The sequence below is a fragment of the Lingula anatina genome, chromosome 3 (assembly GCF_051362555.1).
Source record: "Lingula anatina isolate TDL-2025a chromosome 3, LinAna3.0, whole genome shotgun sequence".
NCBI classification, from domain to species: Eukaryota; Metazoa; Brachiopoda; class Lingulata; order Lingulida; family Lingulidae; genus Lingula; species Lingula anatina.
Genome location: NC_141769.1, coordinates 29015211 through 29034910, shown reverse-complemented (window position 1 = coordinate 29034910; position 19700 = coordinate 29015211). Strand labels below are relative to the sequence as shown.

General features: G+C 38.2%; 5 protein-coding genes across 5 annotated transcripts; all 5 read left to right on the top strand.

The window, feature by feature from the left end:
* The first annotated feature begins 2726 nt into the window (after positions 1 to 2726).
* On the top strand, positions 2727 to 4872 carry LOC106156169 (uncharacterized). The gene is made up of 2 exons (XM_013531288.2): positions 2727 to 3368; positions 4315 to 4872. Exon 1 carries the CDS (start codon positions 2819 to 2821, stop codon positions 3323 to 3325), a length of 507 nt encoding a protein of 168 aa, XP_013386742.1. The 5' UTR covers positions 2727 to 2818; the 3' UTR covers positions 3326 to 3368; positions 4315 to 4872.
* Positions 4873 to 8185: 3313 nt separating this feature from the next.
* Positions 8186 to 10778, top strand: LOC106156170 (uncharacterized). The gene is made up of 3 exons (XM_087010037.1): positions 8186 to 8355; positions 9445 to 9565; positions 10169 to 10778. The coding sequence occupies exons 2-3, from the start codon at positions 9454 to 9456 to the stop codon at positions 10432 to 10434; spliced, it is 378 nt and encodes a 125-aa protein (XP_086866163.1). The 5' UTR covers positions 8186 to 8355; positions 9445 to 9453; the 3' UTR covers positions 10435 to 10778.
* A 288-nt stretch (positions 10779 to 11066) lies between these two features.
* Positions 11067 to 13377, top strand: LOC106156171 (uncharacterized). The gene is made up of 4 exons (XM_013531290.2): positions 11067 to 11209; positions 11710 to 11783; positions 12378 to 12456; positions 12906 to 13377. Exons 1-4 carry the CDS (start codon positions 11082 to 11084, stop codon positions 13159 to 13161), a joined length of 537 nt encoding a protein of 178 aa, XP_013386744.2. The 5' UTR covers positions 11067 to 11081; the 3' UTR covers positions 13162 to 13377.
* Positions 13378 to 14222: 845 nt separating this feature from the next.
* LOC147763179 (uncharacterized) lies at positions 14223 to 15209 on the top strand. The gene is made up of 2 exons (XM_087009462.1): positions 14223 to 14591; positions 14893 to 15209. Exon 1 carries the CDS (start codon positions 14260 to 14262, stop codon positions 14581 to 14583), a length of 324 nt encoding a protein of 107 aa, XP_086865588.1. The 5' UTR covers positions 14223 to 14259; the 3' UTR covers positions 14584 to 14591; positions 14893 to 15209.
* A 2418-nt stretch (positions 15210 to 17627) lies between these two features.
* Positions 17628 to 19083, top strand: LOC106156166 (uncharacterized). Its single transcript, XM_013531285.2, has 2 exons — positions 17628 to 18177; positions 18560 to 19083. Exons 1-2 carry the CDS (start codon positions 17703 to 17705, stop codon positions 18583 to 18585), a joined length of 501 nt encoding a protein of 166 aa, XP_013386739.1. The 5' UTR covers positions 17628 to 17702; the 3' UTR covers positions 18586 to 19083.
* Positions 19084 to 19700: the final 617 nt, after the last annotated feature.

The window sequence follows — 19700 nt, the reverse complement described above, 5'->3', positions numbered from 1 at the left end:
ACGTATCGCTGTCGGTGGTGCGAGGTGGATCAGCAGGGAAGGCGCAATACTCTTGGCGCTTTTTTTGGTTTTCTTTTATTCCGTCTACAAAAAAAGACGATCATAGCTAGCGCTGTCTCGGTTCTCTTTAATACTGATGGGAGAATACGTATCGGTGAATTTCAATTTCATTTCATACGCCCTAAGTTCAAACCCTCCAATTTAATTTAAAACTAAATTGACTGTAAACACGGTTTAAAAAAAGGATCATGTCATAATATATGACAATCATAATAATAAAAATAATTTGCTCTGCCCATATAAATTGGCTGCATCACAGTTTAAGTTAGTACACGTGTTGACAGATCAGCAACGATGCACCCTCCAAAAAAGTAAATAAATAAATAAATAAATAAATAAATAAATAAATAAATAAATAAATCCCAGATGTCCGGAAACCTTGCCGTGCGTGTTCGAGAGATAGAAGCTGTCCACAGACAAGAGCTGTCTGTTTGTGACAACAATCCTGCAATGCACCGAGACTCCACGCATCGCTGTGGCCGGCTCTCTGACCTGTTACCCTCTGCCAGGGCCACTGAGAGAAAATTCTCCACTAGATATTCATAGATATTTCTTTCTAGTATAACATCGCCCAGCTGGTCTCTGGAAGGGAGTACTATTTCGAGACGTTAAATTTGAATGAATATGATGAAAACTGCCGTATGAATTAATCTTTGCTAAAGGCATGTTCATTTCACACGCCTATTATTTCTAAACGAGATATCGAGAACAGTTGGACAGGTGGGACTAAAACGCTCACTGAAATCACTTGTAATGGGGTAATGTTATGAGATACAGCATAGTCATTACTGGAACAGCGAAAAAGATGACTGTTTGTTTTTCCTACTTTTTTCCATTTCTGACATTAAAAAATTTTTTTTTCATTATCTTCGATCAAGGTCTTTATTCAGTGCATCAAGCCTCTGAAAATGCCTTATGAACTGGTTAGAGTGAATTCCAGTTAAAGAAATTGTCGGTATGCTCAGATTTCCCAACCTACATTTATGGAAATTTGGCATTGAAACATTGAAACCGTATGCATTATGGATATAAGCCAGTGGTACACACATGATTAGTAAGGGGGTGAATAACCTGGTTTAAGTCAGTATATTTGTTTTCAGGCAATAACAACCATTCTGTGAGATTTGGTATTGTGATTTTACGGCATATTTCTTACTGTAACATATCATCTTGTTGGGCTGTGCATGTTGTACTATGCTTCACGGTTATAGTAATGGCCAGAAAATCAAGCTCGATCGTGATTTTTTTTATCAATGAAAAACATTTACGGTAACCATATGATATTTTATACCCTTTCCTGGTTTTTATTCTGCAGTGCAGCTATTTGTTTCCATTTAATAAAAAATATATTTGGAAGTATAGACAGGTTGAACTTGATATACAACCTGGAGGAATTGATATTTTACACCGATATTACTAATGCTTCTTCCTTAAACAAGAGTCACATTTAAAGCCTTGGTGCAAAGTGACATTTGTGTCAGCAAGCTATTTAATCCATTGATTTACATGTAAGTAATCGTGATGCATTATCTTGCTAGGCAGCGTGACTTATAGAATGTGTAGTGAGCGATCCATAGATACATTACTCACTGTAGGCGTGACGTCAACACAGCAATCGGGAGGACCATTACCATCATTAATGCGATCTGGCCAGCTAGACCAAATTGCAAAAAAAAAAAAAAAAATAATAATAATAATAATAATAATAAAATAAATAAAAAAAATAATAATGTATCAAACCATTTTAAAAATACTACCACACTTTGTACTACTTAAAGGTTTGATGGTTAGTTTTAATCGTTTTGTCTTAATACATGTATTTTTTATTACAAAAAATGAAAGAGTTAGAACTTACATTACCACGACAAGTGCAAGTACATCAGGTGTCAAGAGTAATGTTATGGGGTCCGCATGACTTGAAATCATGATAAAAATGTGCTCAGCTGCATGTGACAAAACATGACTCATTAAACCGCCAAACAATGGACAATGGCGTTATGAGTAAAACAGCTATATGTAATTATATCATTGATCTCTATTGTACGAAACAATTGCCTAAAAAGATGAATAAAAAAGAACCAGCAAAATTTAGAACGGCAACTGCAAACTTTCTCATCACGTATTCCTTTTTTTTTTTTTTGCTGTTTTCAGAGAAACAAGTTATATTTTGTTCGTTTTTATTTTCTACAAAAATCGATTATTTTCTTCAGTTCATTCTATGTTCTCCCATATTGTATCTCATATTGGAGCAGGAGTCAATTTAAAGTCATGTATCCCAATAGCTTAATAAAAATCTTTAAAGATTAAAACAAAAATTTGCATTTCATGTAATATTTTTCTCTACAAGTCCATCTTCTTTTTTATTTCCAGTGATTCTTGAGTATATTAAGTATATTCGCCTGTAAAAACTATTTCTGAGAAAAATTTGAATATTCATTTTCCGTAAATACCATTTGATATTTTCTTTGAACATGTACACAGAAACTCCTCGTATGGAGATGTAGTTTGGCAGAAGTAAGCTGTTAAAACGTAAAAACATAAATCATGTGACAGCATACTATAATTAGCAATCACTAAATCAAGACAGTTCACTGCACTTGGCGGTGGAGTTATTTTATCAAGAAAATCATTAGACTGCCGTATATAAAAAAGGAGGCACGTTTTCATTCTCACCTCTCTTGCTTGGAAAGGGGTTCGGTCATCACCATCGCATAGTGTGCCAAAAGAGTATATCACAGAGTTTACACTGACTGTAAATATGCTGAAAGTCCTGTGTCTCGGAGCACTGGTGGCCGCACTACAGCAAGTGTCAGCTAACCACTTGGCAGTCGGAGAGGGCGGGTATGCCCCTCCCACTTACGGCAGCCCGTACGGCAGTCCGTATGGCGGTTCTTATGGCAGCCCATATGGAAGTCCCTACAGCGCCTCACCTTACAGTGCGTCTCCCTACGGCTACTCTCCCTACGGTGCCTCCCCCTACGGATCCTCTCCTTACGGTTCTCCATACGGATCCTCTCCTTACGGTTCTCCCTACGGATCATCTCCTTACGGTTCTCCATACGGATCCTCTCCTTACGGTTCTCCCTACGGATCATCTCCTTACGGTTCTCCATACGGATCCTCTCCTTACGGTTCTCCATACGGATCATCTCCTTACGGTTCGCCCTACGGATCCTCTCCTTACACCACCGGATACTATCCAGGATATGGAGGCTATAGCACTGGATATGGCGGCTATCCAGCATATGGATATCCCGGATACTGATATACTTACTAGAAACGTTGAACACACACACACCTGGCCACGGGTAATGCTTTACTTTATCATGATTTGATAATTTATACTTGTGTTATGGATTGGCTATAATAGCAGAGTTTGCGACGTTCTTTTCGGTCTCTCTGTATTTAAAAGTCAAATGTTCTCAATGCTGTGAAACTCAGTAAAAAGGAAAATGTCATTTCTTTCAAAATTGTCTTTTCTATCCATGTCAATATTTTTAATAACCAACTTGAAGCATCTAACTGTACAAAACAGTACGAGTGCTCTTTTCTTGATAAATCGTTTAATAAATTAGATTTCAAGATTATATTTTTGGAAGCTGACTTTGCTGTATATCTTTGAGAGCAAGATATGTGTTTATTTGTACTGCTAGATCTCGTTATCAACGAAAAGATCTCAGAAGATTTTACATGTCCTCTGCCTTACATAAAAAACGTGAATTAGAACATCGATAAGGCTCTTTTTTATATCGAGTGGTATGCTTAAGTGATACAGCTGTACTGGTCCACTTCAAGAGATTGACAACTTGATTGCCTAGCTCTAACGTAAAAGGGTCATCTGTAACTCCTATTACACTTCTGTGATTATCAAGTCCATGTTACATGTGAGAATTTTTCTTACGCAAACCGTAAACACATACAATAACATGTATGTAACTTTGACTTACTTATGAGCCAGATGCACACAAGTCAAAGAAGTAATCGAAAACCTTTGCAATTCGTACTTAGCAGCTACTTATCGAAAAAAATCAGTACTAAAAGTTTACGCAATAGTTTGGCAGGGGCTTTAGCGTATACGGTCATTTAATTAATTAAGCAGCAGAAATCGAACTTGTGGAAAACTTTGAGAAGGGTGAATGCTCCGTAGCATTTTTACATGCTACGTGTGTAGGGTCCCTCAAATTGTACTGAAACGCTCAATTATACCGCTCGGTGTGAAAGCGACTCTAAGAAACGTTTTCATCTTTATTTCAGATAGACGCAATCTGTAGATTCCAAGTAGTAACCGTGGAGAGGCGGTTTTAAAACACGCGGCCCTTTCACCACAACGACTCTGTGATATATAATACTGACGACACAGGACAAAGGGAAGAACTCACAAACCTGACTTTAATCTCTGCTGCTGATTACAAATATTTATATCCATCATGTAAGAGAAAATGAGACATCTGAAATTTTCAAACGTTGTTGAGTGTCATATGTACCTGTGTACCCATTTTATTGTACGTGAACAAGTATTACATATACAAGGCATTTATTGATGGAAGGACCTGAACCTTAATGCAGCACCATTTTGTTGCTCAAAAGGACATTATTCAAATATGTTTAACTCAGACAAAGAATACAGTATTTTAATTTTAATGATGTAAACTATTGTTGTTTTCATTGACTGTTTTTTAGCAGTTTATACCCTAACCGGGCGGCACATGAACATTTCTGCTTCTTTAATGAGAATAGCGTTTAATGTGTTTAACTGTCAATCAAAATGAGAAGAGAGCCTTCTTAGCAAGGAATAAAATTTAGACACACGAAGCTTTTTGTTGGATCTTGTTATGATAACGAAATAAGGGGTTTTTGAAGGATTTGTGGCACACCGCGTCCCTTACACACCGAAGAAAACCATGATTCGTTTCAAAGTATTTTTTCACTTATGGAAAAAGCTTATGTTAGGGCACCATCATAAATTTAGCTGTGAACATACCCTATACGAGTCCAATCATTCATTCAAAAATTGAAATTGGCTATAGTATTCATTTTCCCATACATTAACGTCAGGTGAATTGCAAATTGCAAAGATATCCATCTAGATGCAGGCATCTTGAGAGAGCATTGGCCCGCGTCTGTGGAAAAACTAAACAGTAACCAAAGCTATTTATCACAAAGAAAAAATCAAATTAGATACTGAATAACAAGTAGACAAGTTCCATCAGGGGGCATAAGGGGTATATATTATATGCAAGTGCATTTAGTATCGGTTGCTGGGAGGTCACCTTCGGCGAAAGTTCATGCACCAAAGCAGTGTCCCACACACCTGTCTCCATCAGCGGCCACAATCAGCGTCTGCGGTGGACAGAAGAACAAACCCTCACCTTCTACACCGTAAATAACAGCAGTGTGTTAGACGGTTATCAAATATACGGTTACCGTGGTTGCTCTTGCGCTAAGGGGGGTGTAGGAGAAAGTAGCGTCCAAGGAGATGAGAAACTTTTCGTACCTTTTTAAATATGTAACGTACATAGAATCACACATATACACACAAGAAGTCCAATACGTAGTAAATTTTGAGAGTGCTTGTAGAATACTATTGACAAATTTGCCCCAAAATAAATAAATAGAAATACAATAAGAAAAATATATAGACAATTACCTCTTTTATTCTACTTCAAAAACTCACTTCTATCTGACTTGAAAGTACTCACGGTGAAAGAAATATTAAAATGATTTCCCGGTTGGGCCGGTTTCAATTACAACACAATTTGCAGACTAAAACGTGATAACATTAAGCCGTTATATCATGTTTATGGCTTATATAATCACAACGTCTTAATCTCAGTTTCATCAATATATCTCCATCCAATTATGAACATTATTATAGAGAAAGATAAACTTTTGTTCATGGGAACCTGTTTGAAATTCTTGTCAGTCGACCCCAGAGACGTAAACGTGACAATTTACCAGCATCCAGATACAGATACAGGGGGTTTCAAATATACGGTATATATAAACTGATACTGTGTTGTCCCGTCTCATGTGCCCTTTTTATTACTTAAGGTAACATAAATATACAGAAATAGGCTTCTCAACATTTGTGCAAGCACAATGATGTCTGTCTGTCTGTCTGTCTGCCTGCCTGTCTGTCTGTCTGTCTGTATATACTGTATTGTCCCTCTGTCTATGTGTCTGTTCAGCGTTGGAAAGTCCGACTGCTTATCCCAGAGTTGTAAGCTGTTGAAATCTGACCTTAATTAGAGCATGTGCAAAATTACGAATTATTACGTCCAAGATAAGAGATCGAATTTCCTTATTACTTCACGACATATTGATTACTTTCAAAAGCGTTAAATGGCAGAGGTTTATTTTAGGCACATGTATGACAGGTATTGGTGTCACTTCCCGTAATCTTGCCCCAAAAGGCCATTAAAAAGTTCCTGTTTTTAATATCACGTATCCAATTACCTTCGCATGCAGGAATCACTTAATCAACACTACCTTTGTAAAATGATCATATTGCAGTAAAAAAAAGGACTCTTTTGATGAATTTTAATGCTTGCACGGCTGAAATGCGACAGGTGTAACAATTGATTTCAATTTTCAATTCTAAACAGCATACTGCAGGATCTCCCCTTGAAATTAAAGTATCCCCCTTCGAATCTGACTCACTCTTTCATCCTCTGCCAAACTTCTGTGCGGTACTTGAAAGGATTCCCTTCAGTTTCCGGAGATTCCCTTCAGCCTTCGGCACTTAATACGGCCTCAGACCTTGAAAACAGGTTCCTCTTATAGTCCCTTAAGCATGGGGTACAGTTAAAAGGCCAGTTACAAGTAAATACGTGTAAGAATATCGAACATCGTCGCACATGTTTTTCCTCCCCTTTCTTCTCTCTCTTTTTTACTTTTTTATTTATTTATTTAATTTTTTCTTTTTTTGGGGGGGGGGAGGGGGGTCAGGAAAGATTGACCTTGAACAACAATATTGGTTTTTGGCGACAACAAATTCATAAATTGCACTGTGATCGAGATCGTAAATATCCGGCAAAGGAGCGCTAATAGCAGTTATACAACAGTTAATGCTGGACTTCCGCTGAATAAGTGGTTCCTCCATTATAATAATAATAATAATAATTTTATTGAGCATTAAAATGTGTACATTTACATTTTACAAGCTCTCTAAACTACAGTTTTACATAAATTGTAATTGTATACACTTACATAATTATGACTTCTTTAGATCATTCCATTGCCAAAATACATGTAAGCTAACTACTTCATTCACAATATAATAATACTGAATATAGTATTTTGTACAATATGCCTTTGCTACTTAGGCATAACTGACTGTATAAACTTGGCCACTGCTGATGCACTTGCACGACACTGTGGATTGAGAATCTGTATTATTTTGCTATCGTCATCAGTGCCTGATAGACCAGAGAATCGTGACAGGGAATCAAACATTCTTTTACGCTCACGTTGATGCTGAGTGCAGATCAGGAGAAAATGCTTTTCGTCTTCGATAACATTTTTGCAGTGTGGACAAAATCTTTCTTCCATTGGTGTTTTAGGATATGTATGTCTCCCTCTTTCAATTTGTAAATTGTGGTCACTAAGCCTGAGTTTTGATATTGCTATTTTGTAATGGGCTGGAATGTTGAGTTGCAGGTATTTTTCGCCATTGTACGAGTTTTTTAGGGCTTTGTAGGTTCTTAGTTTACTGAATTTATCAGTGTGTAATTCCTCCCAGAAGAGACATTCAACTTTCTTTATTATTTCTTGATCTAAATCGGGATAGCCGTGAAATGTTTGTGGCATGTTCCCGAAATGGTTAGTAATTTTCCAAGTTTCAAGCATTGTTTTCGTGGCTGAGGACCAGCCGGATATTTTGTCATTTTTCTGTTGATTGTATACCTGTTTAACAATTCTCGTGTCTGGTAAATTGTCCAGTCTTTTTGCAAAATTTTGTGTTTGTTTAACAACATCACAGTATATGGGGTACCTACCCAATTCTGCTCGACTTGCACTATTATTTGTAGATCTTTTCACACCTAATGCCCATTTGCATGCTTTAAGATGAATTTGTTCAAATGGTAATTTGTTTAGGAAATTGAGTGATATTTTCTTTTCTTCTTATCACTGCTGTCCACCGCGAACGGCGTGAGATCTGGACATTGTCAGCAATCACGCTGTTATTACTGTCTGACTGCCATCAACGAGTGCTATACTTACGGAGTTAACAAATTAAATTAGTTATCTTTTTTTTTGTTTGTTTCGATAGTAGCATGGACTCGGGCATGACAGGTGGGATATCTTGATTACAATGTAAATTCTACGTTTGCAACAATCAAGCACATAAAATGAGGGTATATTAAGAAAGATAAACAAGCCCCGGAGTTTAACAGCCAGGAAATAATGATAATTCAATTTAAAATGACAACCAAAAAACTGAGGTTATTAATGATTATCAAAATTCCGCATTCTGCTTACTTTCAGACGTATTATCATTTTTATTACAGATATCATTCTCTCATACTATCAAACAATTTTTTATGGATTAAGGCAAAATTACAGAGTCTTCAAATAAGATAATCACAGCGGATTATTTCCTTTCTTGAGTCCTGGTATAAAATGTCACGTACATCTAAGGTTTTCAGTCTTTGTGCTGTCCTTCCGCCTTGAGTTACCAGGTATGTGTTTAGGATAGTGTTTTGTGGGAGTAAATGGCGTTTTGTGGGAGAAAAAAGCTTCTAGTGTTTGATTTTCAACAGGGGAAATAGTGTCTCAAATATTTTCGAACGGGTGTTTCCATTTTGATAACGACACTCGGTTTCACGAGGCAAAATCGAAAGTCGGTCTTTACGAGCAAATTTTCAATCTTGCTAGACCCAAGATAGATCAGTAGCATTCCACAGAAATTAGAACGCCACGTCAGCCTTGCATAAAGTAAAAATGTCAATTATTTAACAGCTTACAGGGGCGGATCCAGGATTATTTGAAGGGGGAGTCCGCGAATGCGAAGCCGATCCTTACCGCCCCCCCCCTGCTCCCCCCCCCCCCCCCTTGGCGTGGTGTTCGGAGCCCGCTAAAGGACCCCAAAATTTTGGTATTTTTGAAGGCGAAGGGTGCCATTTGGTTTAGAATTTTAAGAGGGGACCATTTTTCCGGAAACCGAAGGGGGTCAGGACCCCCTCTGACCCCCCCTAAATCCGCCACCGCCTTATTTCATTTTAGCGTAATGATATTGAGCCCTTGTTTTCCAGCGAGAAATAGGGTATAACACAAAAAGACGAATAGTAGGACAATTAAAATAAAGATTTCTTCAAAATAATTCCTTGTTTTGTATGATGATTGTAAACGATCTCTTAACACGAACTGTGTGTTCAATTCCAGCTGCCTCCAATGTCTAGTCCGGCCAGAGCGGTATTTGTGGGCGTTGCCTTGCTGACCCTAGTGACCTGGGGTAATGGAGAGCCAGGAACTATTAACTACCCTTACATGTACGGCAGGATAGGTAGGAACGCTGGCAGCTTGCTTAGACCTCATTCCCATCAACACCACAGGCCAACGTAGATGGAGCCAACTCTGGGGGGACTCTCGCTGAGTGTAATCAGCTTAACTGAATGACACGCCTCCTCTTGTTTCCAACGTAAGCGTATAATCACCAGCCTCTCTGCATTCTACTTTACGTCAGGAGGAGGCGTGTTAATCTGTTAAACTGATTGCATTCAGCGACAGTCCTCGCAAAGTTGGATCGATCTAGATAGACCGATGGTGTCTATTGGAATGGGGCCTTTTTGTCACCTTGTTATTTCTCAAAGCTTGGTTTGTCAAGTCAGTCATGATGCTTGTGTAGTAATGCAAGCTGTTGTATTAGAACAAATGAGTTAATTTCTTTATTTTCACGTTTGCACCATGCGCGATAACCATATAACTGATAGGATTGTTTTGATAGAAAATAACGGCATAATAATCCCTTTCTTAAATAACATTTTATTTTCAATAAATAAAGAATAACTGAAAATAATTATACACATGTACAGTAGCAATTGAAATAAATGCTGCCTGTTGGACTATATGGTTTTTTGCTTTAATTCGACATATTTTTGTACATCAGGCTACGGCAGTTATGGCGGTTACAGTGGGTATGGCGGCGGTTACAGTGGGTATGGCGGTCACGGAAGTTACGGTAGCTACTACTCGCCATACAAAGGTTACTACCCACACTACGGTTACGGCGGGGGTTACGGCGGCGGTTACGGCGGGGGTTACAAAGGGGGTTACTACAACTCATACCCTTCCTACAGCTACAGGCACTACCCCTCCTACTACACGTACCCGACTAAAGGAGGGTATAATCCTTACGGACACTACTACGGATAGATCTTCAGGATCAATGCTTAGATTACTTCAGACGACAGTTCTTCACACTGCCATTTTCACGCTTAATTATTTTGCCATGACGCCAGGAAATGCTTCACGGAAATTCTGAAAGTGACTTTAAGATGTCGGAAAATTTTGAGTTCACATACATGTTTCGATATGTACCCACAAAAATGAAACCTGACTTGAAAATTTTTGAGTAGATTTTTGTTTTCAATTATTTTTCTTCTAAGTTTGTTCTTAATTTTGCATTCTGTCGAGATAATTGTTTTTATGCAATTGTTGGTAAAGGCGTTTATAGTTATGCGATAACTGAAGATTAATAAAGCACCTATCTGCGTTTCTTTGTGACTTTTATATAATTTCCTCGATGAGATATTTGTTTACCTGCATGAACCTTATACTTAAACTGTGGCGTATTTTTAAATGATAACCTTCCAAAATAGTTGATTAAGATCAGTAAAATAAGGGTTAACAAAATTGTGGGGTAAAGTATCAAAGAGGCATGCCATCCCGTGTGGGTCGAGATCAGTTATCAAGACTTTATTGTCTAAAACGGCGCGTGGAGTCTTTTAATTATACACAGACGAGGGGATATGGACAATATATTTACATAAATATAGTAAACCGATTTAGAAAATTAAACTATGGCCTCCGTTCAATTGCTGCTTAGGAGATATATAAGTAAAAATCACATATGGCTTTGCCCGCTAGTCTTCAATCTCGCCACCCGTCAGAAAGGCAGGTGGTCTTTCATTGCACCGACCACTTACAGGTAGGCTCGCTTTTCTAAAGAGAATCAATGTCTATAGCTTAGTAAATATCATATAGCCTTTAACCTTTGCCCAAATATATGAATAATCAGTCAATCCCCACATGACTGTGTTAAATGAAATCTGAACCAGAATGTACATGTAGAAGTTAAAGTTGTAACGGGAAGTTGTCGCTGCAGATGCACCGTCCAAATGGTCTAGATTTTCAGGACAGAGTGTTAAGACATCACTTACTTACTCGCTCGTATTACAAATTCATTTTCACTTTTTAAGAAACTGTATTGAAATCAATCAGACTGGATTAACAAGTTCTAAAGATTCCCCTGTATGCGTCCCCTAATTAAGTGACTGATACCTCAATTGTTGGGAATCGCATACATTGTGTATTCGATTTATTCTAAGTATTAATTATGCTGCAACGGTTTATTCGAAGTATTAATTATTAATTATGCTTAATTATGCTGCAACGGATCATTTTCATTCTCTTTACGTGAATTCTAAGTGAAGCAATGGCAGCCCTGGTGAAGGTATTGTGCCTCTTGGCAGCTTTGATGGTAGCGTGTCTGGCTGAGCCAGGTAAGCAGATGTTGCCATGGCAACCCGTATCCCAAATTCACCTTCCTGCATGTCACTATAAACATAACTGGCTAATAACTCATAAAATCATATATTTTGAAAATTTATAATTATTGTTGACGACTCATGTTTCATATACATATTTCTATGATTTTTTATGATATTTTTATGATTTTAAATTTCGCATCCATACGTTTCACCTGTGGATTTAGATTCCGTCACTGTCGTATTTTCACTCCATGTATGTAAAGCGCAGCCATGTGTGTTCTGTGCCATAAAGCGAATAATGTGACATTGCCATTGTATTATGTGCCTACAATAATCCTTCTGGCATTTATTATCATTATATGTAAAATCTCCAAATAAAGGTGACATCCAACCACCTCGTAGTATATTCCTTTAACTGTAATTAAATGGTTTGTTTTAATGTTTTATTTGAAAATAAAATGTGGATATCTCAGTTTTCGATGACTTCATCCATACTTCTAATGCACCAACCATTAACAGTTTTTCCAATAATTAGCCATTTCTTTGCTCCATATATTTTACTAGCAGACTTATGTGTAAGTAATATACAATATTCTGCGGTTTCAGGATCAGTTGGCTACCCATACTTGTATGGGGGCAGAATTGGAGGGGCTGGTCTGTATGGAAACATCGTGGCGGGTGGCGGGTAAGTTCACATCTGGTACACAAAGACCTAGATCGATCTAACAGGATTGATCCATCTCCAAGGGGTTTCTCGGTAAATTGCTTTTAGCTTTTAAGTGGCTTAGATGTCTGGCACGCCTGCTTAAGCTGCTAAACGATAGTTATTTACCCCCTATCAGCTTCAGTAGGCGTGACAGACATCTAAACCGCTTAAGTTAATTGCAATTTAGCGAGATTCCCCTTGGAGATAGATCGATCCGCAGTTAGTACGATAAGGTCTGGGAATGGTCCCTAAAATTGTCAATAAGCTACAGCCAGGTGTAGACAAGGTACAAAAAATCCACCTTCAAGGACACATGAGTATAACACGCATAGTGAACAAATGAAAAAACACAATTTTAAATGGAGTTGAAATTAGATTAGAATGATTCGTGTATTTTTCAGTAAAATCCTCTTCCCTGCTATTGCTAGGTATGGTCGCTACAGCGGATATGGCGGCGGATACGATGATTCCTTTTACGGCCCTGGTGGTTTTTACGGTGATATTGGTGGATACAACGCTGGGTTTGGCGGCGGATACGATGATTCTTTTTACGGCCCTGGTGGTTTTTATGGTGGTATAGGCGGTTCCGACGGTGGATATGCCGGATATGGTGGATATGGCGGCGGATACAGAGGCTCTGTTCACGGTTTAGGCGGCTACGGCGGCTATGGGGCTTTTTATTAAGGCCGACGGTTGCTATGTTGATTGTGAATTTTGAGAATATTGGGAATATGTGATCGTCCATAATCAACATCAAAGGTATGATATATGATGGATTCTGCGTAGACATGCTATTGCCATTCATACCGAAGGTCAATTATTTCTGGACGTTCATATTAAGTGCTGATGTTACAATAAAAGATCGAATTATTCTAAAAACAGAGTTTGTTAATAGTTTTTTTTTTTGTTTTGTTTTTTTTTTGCTTCTCACCTGACCTGTGTTCTTTCCTTAAAAAAGCAGAATCTTGCCGCTGTTAATAATGTATACCCGTAAACAAATATGATAAAAGTTATCACATCCAAAAAGATTGCAATATAAAAAATATCTGTATGTAGATAGTTCTGAATTTGTATCCGTGAACAATCTGAGAAAGGTTCATTTTCACAAACAAAAACGCATTACCAATATCAGGAATTCAATCGAAAAAAATCAATAAAAAGATAAAGTGGACATTCAACACACATAGGTCAATGTTTGGTTGTATAAGTATCTTTGTATGTTGTTAGGAAACCGCAATCTTTCCAGCACCTTAGATTAGATCCCATGTTACCTATATCTCTGATGCATTTTTAATATTAAATTGTCCTTGAGTTCAGGGCGGGAAATACCACAGTGTCAAATGCTTTCATTACAAGTGCCGGGGTCGCTTGATAACGGTTATAATTTGGTACCTGGTTGTTAGAGTCACTTCTGTTTGCTTCTGAGAGGCGCTTTAACGCAAGGCTGGGCATTAGTATCTAACCCGGGACAAACACGGGGCGCACTTGCTTCATTTTAGGCATTTAAAACAGATGTTTAACGGAGATGCGTTTTAAGATACTTCGTAAATTGCAAGCAGGTTCGTGTGAAGGGTGATTGTATCTTCGCAAACACACACTTATCATATACTTGACAGCACCTTAAATTGGTAATTTTGGTCAGTGAATCAAAAAAGGAGTGATGGAACGTCCGTTATTAGTCATCGGGTTTCTTTCCCCTCCGTGTACGGTGGCGTTGCCGGCGTCGCTGTATAAATACTGGCGAGTGGACAGGGTAAAATCATAACCCAGACCGTCATCATCATGAAGTTTCTTTGTGCCGTTGCTCTTCTGGCCCTGATGGCTAGCGCTGCTTATGCCACCTATGGGGTCGGAACGCCTTATGGTTCACATAGCCACTACTATCCTTACGGCCATGGTGGCTACGGCGGCTACGGCGGCTACGGCAGTTACGGCGGCTATGGAGGGTATGGAGGGTATGGGTACCCCGGCTATGGATATGGATATGGTGGATATGGCGGTGTTGGATATGGTGGATACGGGGGATACGGCGGTCTTGGTTACGGTGGATATGGTGGTTACGGCGGTTATGGTGGTTACTACGGCAAACCTATGTATTATTATTAATCTTCAACGTGAGTGTGTTTCGTAACTTTTCTATCAGTTCTCTCCGGGTACTTGAAGAAAAGTATTGTTTAAGTCAATCAGAGCTCCTTTTACTCCTAATACATGTAGATATTTTATACTATCACAGTATTTTCCTAACATGTTACATGGAGAATCGGTAATTTTCTCTCATCTGATTTGTCTTCTTTTCTAGTTTTTAAAACATATGAATTCGCTGTCAATTTTTGCTCAAACATGCATACATACAATATATTTTGATAAAACATGTTATATACTATTTTGCATTCAGTTCCTCGTCTTTATTTTCAGTTTATCAGGTTGATAAAAAAAAAACAAGACGTGAGAGACAACTTCTTCGTGGTTTCTACCATTGCTGCCTCCAATATCATCTGGTTTAAAAAAACGATGACTTAAGTGTCTGCTGAACATGTCGCCAGTTTTTCAAGATGAAATTCAAGAACGATGAACACTGGATCCTCCAGGCGACTCCCTGATGACATTTGTAAAAGGCAGTTATTTAGGTGACTTTGGTCGGACATTGACCGTTCCTAATACAGCTGTGTGTTTTCGTTGCTTTGAGAATACAAAAACGGAATGAATAAAGTAACGGAAGTGTACAGAAAATGTTGTTTTGTTTTTTATATATATGTGTGGCCAAAATATGACAAAGCTACTGCCTTTTGCTTTTGCAAAGTATTGCAATGTTTGGCAATGTTTTCGAATCTTAGGTAAACAACTCGGCAACGTGCAAGCATTTCAGTCCCATTGAATGAGGCAACCCAATAGAAAATCGATATTAATTATCGTTTCTATTGCATATTTAAAGATAGATGTGGAAACAAAAAAGAAAAAAGACGCGGTTCAAGCGTTTTTCCTCTGTTTGAATGACACAACGCAGATATTCCTGACGGAAAGCAATTCGAAAAAAAGATGCACACAATTATATTACTGTTATTATTATAGTAGAGATGCACCATGTGTGTAGGTCAAATAACAACTCTTACTGAGAATCGGTCACAAATATAATTTTTAGATATGACATTTTTACAAAAATTCTTATCCTAAAACTACAGTATTATGAGTATATCTTCGCTCGTTTATGGATACAAATTTAACAGTTATAAAAAAGAAAACGATTAGCATTTATAAATTGTATATCAAAACAGACATAAATGACATGACAATGAATGATGCAGTTACGCGTACATCTGAGCAGGAATCAAAATCCCAATAGCTAACATGCCAATACATTCTGTGTCGGATCCATGATTTTGCCAAAGAAGTATAGAATAAAAAACAAGAGAAATTATATCATGTAACACATGGCATAGGGAGGGAAATATTCTTGACTTATTCTCTTGTCGCTCGTTATACATTTTTATGGGGGGGGGGGGGGTCAAATTCTTCGAAGCCTGGGGGAGGCACGTGGCACACTGCCAAACTTAAATCCGCACCTGACACGTTCATTAAGATAAGTGCCTTAGGGCTTGTTCCCCATGAAATCATCGTTTTACGAAGATCGATCTCACAAAATGCAATCAGTTTAAGAGATTAACATGCCTCTTCTTGTTTCCAAATTCCTCTCACAATCACCAGTTTTTATGTATTCTACTTGACCCCAGGAGGAGGCGTGTTAATCTGCTTAATTCACCGCAGTATGCGAGGTTCCTAGCGGAGTTAGATCGATCCACGTAGAACGAAAGTTTCATTGGGAATGAGTCCGTAGATGCACGGCAATAATATACTGTCATTATGAAAACAACCCATGACACTGTTGTAGTCTCTCAGGGGCGGATTTAGGGCGTCTTCTGGGTCTTCCAGAAGACGGTCAGATTTTCAAGTTTACATTGGCGGGTATCTAATTTTTTCTGTCGGAAGACGGTCAAAAATGAAGAACGGATCAACAAAGATAATTTGGAAGACTGTCAGGAAATAACTCTGAATCCGCCCCTGTCTCTAACACCTTATGTGGAATATACGAAGGGATGTATCAAACGTATAGGCTTGTGTCATGTGTTCTTTACCCTGAAAAATGATTTATATGGTTTGCACTTGCACGAGGTGTGCGATTAATTGTAATGATATCCAATGTCAAATAACTTTGCAAGATTACCACATAAATTCTCTCGATAATAATATAGATAATTTGCAAGCTATTCACTATTTCTTTCGTTATGGCTAGTTTGATGGATCCCAGGTGGTGGGGGTGGTGGTGTTTCTCCAAAAGCATCTTAATACTAACCTCATTTTTTTAGTGTTTAAAGTAAAACTTTTTAATAACTATTCTTTGCATATTTAGAAGTCCTTCACTAATCTCCTCGTGCCTCTAGTCGAACTAATGACCGTTGTTTTACCCCACCCAGTACACAGATAAACAATTACAAATATATCAGTCTTTAGCATCGCCGTCAATACCGTGACCGTACCAGCACGAACACAGAACCAAAAGGTGGGCATTATAAAATTAACTAGTTTGGCCTTGTTTTCAGGTAAGTGACCTCCCTTCCCCCTTCTATCTAGCAGTCGTAATTGCACGTAATATATAAATAAAATACTCGTGTCTTAAACAGACGTTCAGACCTCAAATATAGCTTGGCTTTCACAACTCTTATTACGCATGCACAAACATTCCGTCGACAACGTGAAGCATTTCCTAATCCTGACGACGTACTTATTCCATGTATTTTTACGGCGTCAATAAGTGACCGCTGGTACGGACACTACTGTATCTACTCTCTGAAATGATGTGGTTCTCTTGGTTTTGACACCTGTCCTTGTAGTGTCAACGGTAAATGCTGCATACTTTGAAAAGATCCAGGTCTGTGATACTGCTGTTTATGCCTGCTAGAACTTGTCCCTGAACCATAAAATCACTGTTGCGGTTACACCTGTCCACGCCTCTTGGTCGCGATATTCGGACCTACGACCCTAAGTAGCGTACAACGGTATTTAGTTTGTCAATTAAACGACTTAATTAGCTAGATGACATATTTAAACCGTGCCCCCACTCCTCTTTAGTTTCAGATACCAAAGTGATTAGACAAACATATACCTATATAAAGAAGTTCAACTTGACAGTAAACAGTAAAATAGGGTGAGTTGTCAGCTACCAGATCACCATGCAGGCTTTCAGAGGCGTGTGTGCCGCAGTCATCGCGGTCCTCTTGGTTTCAGTGAACACCGGCGTGCGTGGTCAGCAAATGCCCCAGTACTACGCCGGCGGCTACTACGGTCAGCCCTATGGCTTGAACTACGGTCAGCCCTATGGCTTGAACTACGGTCAGCCCTATGGCTTGAACTATGGTGCACCACAGTACTACGGCGGAGGAAGCCATTTCGGTTACCCAGGCTACAGTGGTTATCCATCCTACGCCGGATACCCGTATTACCCCGGGCAAAATACTAACCATGGTTACCCTGGTTACTATCCTGGATATCCAACATATCCGTCGTATCCACCTACTGGTGGCCATCACAGTTACCCAGGGTATCCGTCTTACCCCGGCTATCCGTCGTATCCGGGGTATCCACCTAACAGCCAATACTGCTACTACTATCCCGAATACTGCAGCAGCATATATGGGCAAAACCCTGGTAGGTGGAGTTTTTTTTCAAGCGTCAATTATTTCATTTCTTAATTAATTTTTAAGTTTGTTTATCTATTTTAACACTTGTCTGCTCATTTACTTTGCTTAATTTTTTTAACTACCAGTAGTTTACAAATGTCTATCGTATTCGAATCTCTAATATTATTAAAATGATTTCATTTCCCTCGAAAATACTTTAATAGTTAAGAAGAAAAAGTGAATTTTACTCGAACTAAGAATTGTACCCTTTCAAAGATGCGCGAGAAAAGAAAGCTCACGTTTGTTATCAGTTAACATTTTTATGTAGGGTTAAAGGCAAATGAGCGCCTATCGTATTCTCTTAATAATCACATCAATCAAACTAAAACTATGTATCAAATATCTTTCAGGGACCCCTACTACCCCTACTACCTAAAATAGACGGTTAGTACCAAGCGAAAAATTGAAAGGGCGGGCACCTTCAAGCGCGAGCGATAAAGAAAAAACGTTACACAAGAAGTGCAGCACATTCCTAGTGGAAAAAGAGCAGTATACACATTTCTATTAAGTCGTTAGTTTTTTAGGCTCATCCGTTCCCTAACACCAAAAGAAGGGGATATAGCGTTTTTCACAGTACTACAGGAGAACGATGCATACTAAAACATTAATGTTCCCTGTGTTTACTAGTATGTTTGAGACGGTAAGAAGCATTTGTGCAACTTTGAGATTCAAATGTTGTCGCCTCAACTCAGCAGCCCGATTCTCCTCGTGGATTCCCTTCAGAGAAGAGAGAACATCGTAAGAGAATGGGATATTTATATTTCAGTTTTGACGAGTCACTTATTTTTCTTCGGAATCACAGGAGGTGGAATTTTGGAAATAATCTTTTCGTTTTACACTGTACAAACAAAGCGAATAAAATCATTTTATCTTACTATATTGTTTTTTCTTCATTCACACTTACATTAAATATTTGATTGCTATAATAATAGATGGATTTTTAGAAGTTATGCCTGTGACACACTATTAATATAATAAACGGACGACTCTGAGACACAGATCAAGAAATTTAAAAGAATTTTAAAGTAATAGAAATGTGGCATATTTCGAGACACCTCCCCCCCCAAAAAAAAAAATGATAAGATGCACTTTCTGGTGTCTGAAGGAATCTGTGAATGTAATATCGTGAATAATTATTTGGGAGTAAAAACAATTTACTAAATTTTCCGGGTCCTTAGGCCGTCACGCCGAAAAGTGACCACCTAAATATGTAAACAGAAAATTATACTTTAAAATGAGAAATCTTTAAGCTGAGGGTGTCCAATGATTACAAAGAATACGCTGTGCCATGAGAGATACAAATGTACTTGTAGTAAAGGAAAGTTAATGGCAAAACGGCGAGATCTAAGGTAATGCCAATTTTGTTTACTGTCCCTTATATTGTCTTGATATCAATCATAAAACTCCCGTAGAATTAAAGGTTATCCCACAAAAATTGCTTCACTAGACAATTAAATGAAAGTAGTAAAATTAAACAAATCTCATAATCTT

What these genes read in the sequence shown, in the direction of transcription:
- LOC106156166 (XM_013531285.2), top strand. Translation starts at nt 17,703, where the DNA reads ATGCAGGCTTTCAGAGGCGTGTGTGCCGCAGTCATCGCGGTCCTCTTG. An exon ending in CATATATGGGCAAAACCCTG is followed by an intron (nt 18,178 to 18,559) that starts GTAGGTGGAGTT and finishes AATATCTTTCAG; the next exon opens with GGACCCCTACTACCCCTACT.
- LOC106156170 (XM_087010037.1), top strand. Translation starts at nt 9,454, where the DNA reads ATGTCTAGTCCGGCCAGAGCGGTATTTGTGGGCGTTGCCTTGCTGACC. An exon ending in TTACATGTACGGCAGGATAG is followed by an intron (nt 9,566 to 10,168) that starts GTAGGAACGCTG and finishes TTTGTACATCAG; the next exon opens with GCTACGGCAGTTATGGCGGT.
- LOC106156171 (XM_013531290.2), top strand. Translation starts at nt 11,082, where the DNA reads ATGGCCTCCGTTCAATTGCTGCTTAGGAGATATATAAGTAAAAATCAC. An exon ending in AGCGTGTCTGGCTGAGCCAG is followed by an intron (nt 11,784 to 12,377) that starts GTAAGCAGATGT and finishes CTGCGGTTTCAG; the next exon opens with GATCAGTTGGCTACCCATAC. An exon ending in AACATCGTGGCGGGTGGCGG is followed by an intron (nt 12,457 to 12,905) that starts GTAAGTTCACAT and finishes TGCTATTGCTAG; the next exon opens with GTATGGTCGCTACAGCGGAT.
- LOC106156169 (XM_013531288.2), top strand. Translation starts at nt 2,819, where the DNA reads ATGCTGAAAGTCCTGTGTCTCGGAGCACTGGTGGCCGCACTACAGCAA.
- LOC147763179 (XM_087009462.1), top strand. Translation starts at nt 14,260, where the DNA reads ATGAAGTTTCTTTGTGCCGTTGCTCTTCTGGCCCTGATGGCTAGCGCT.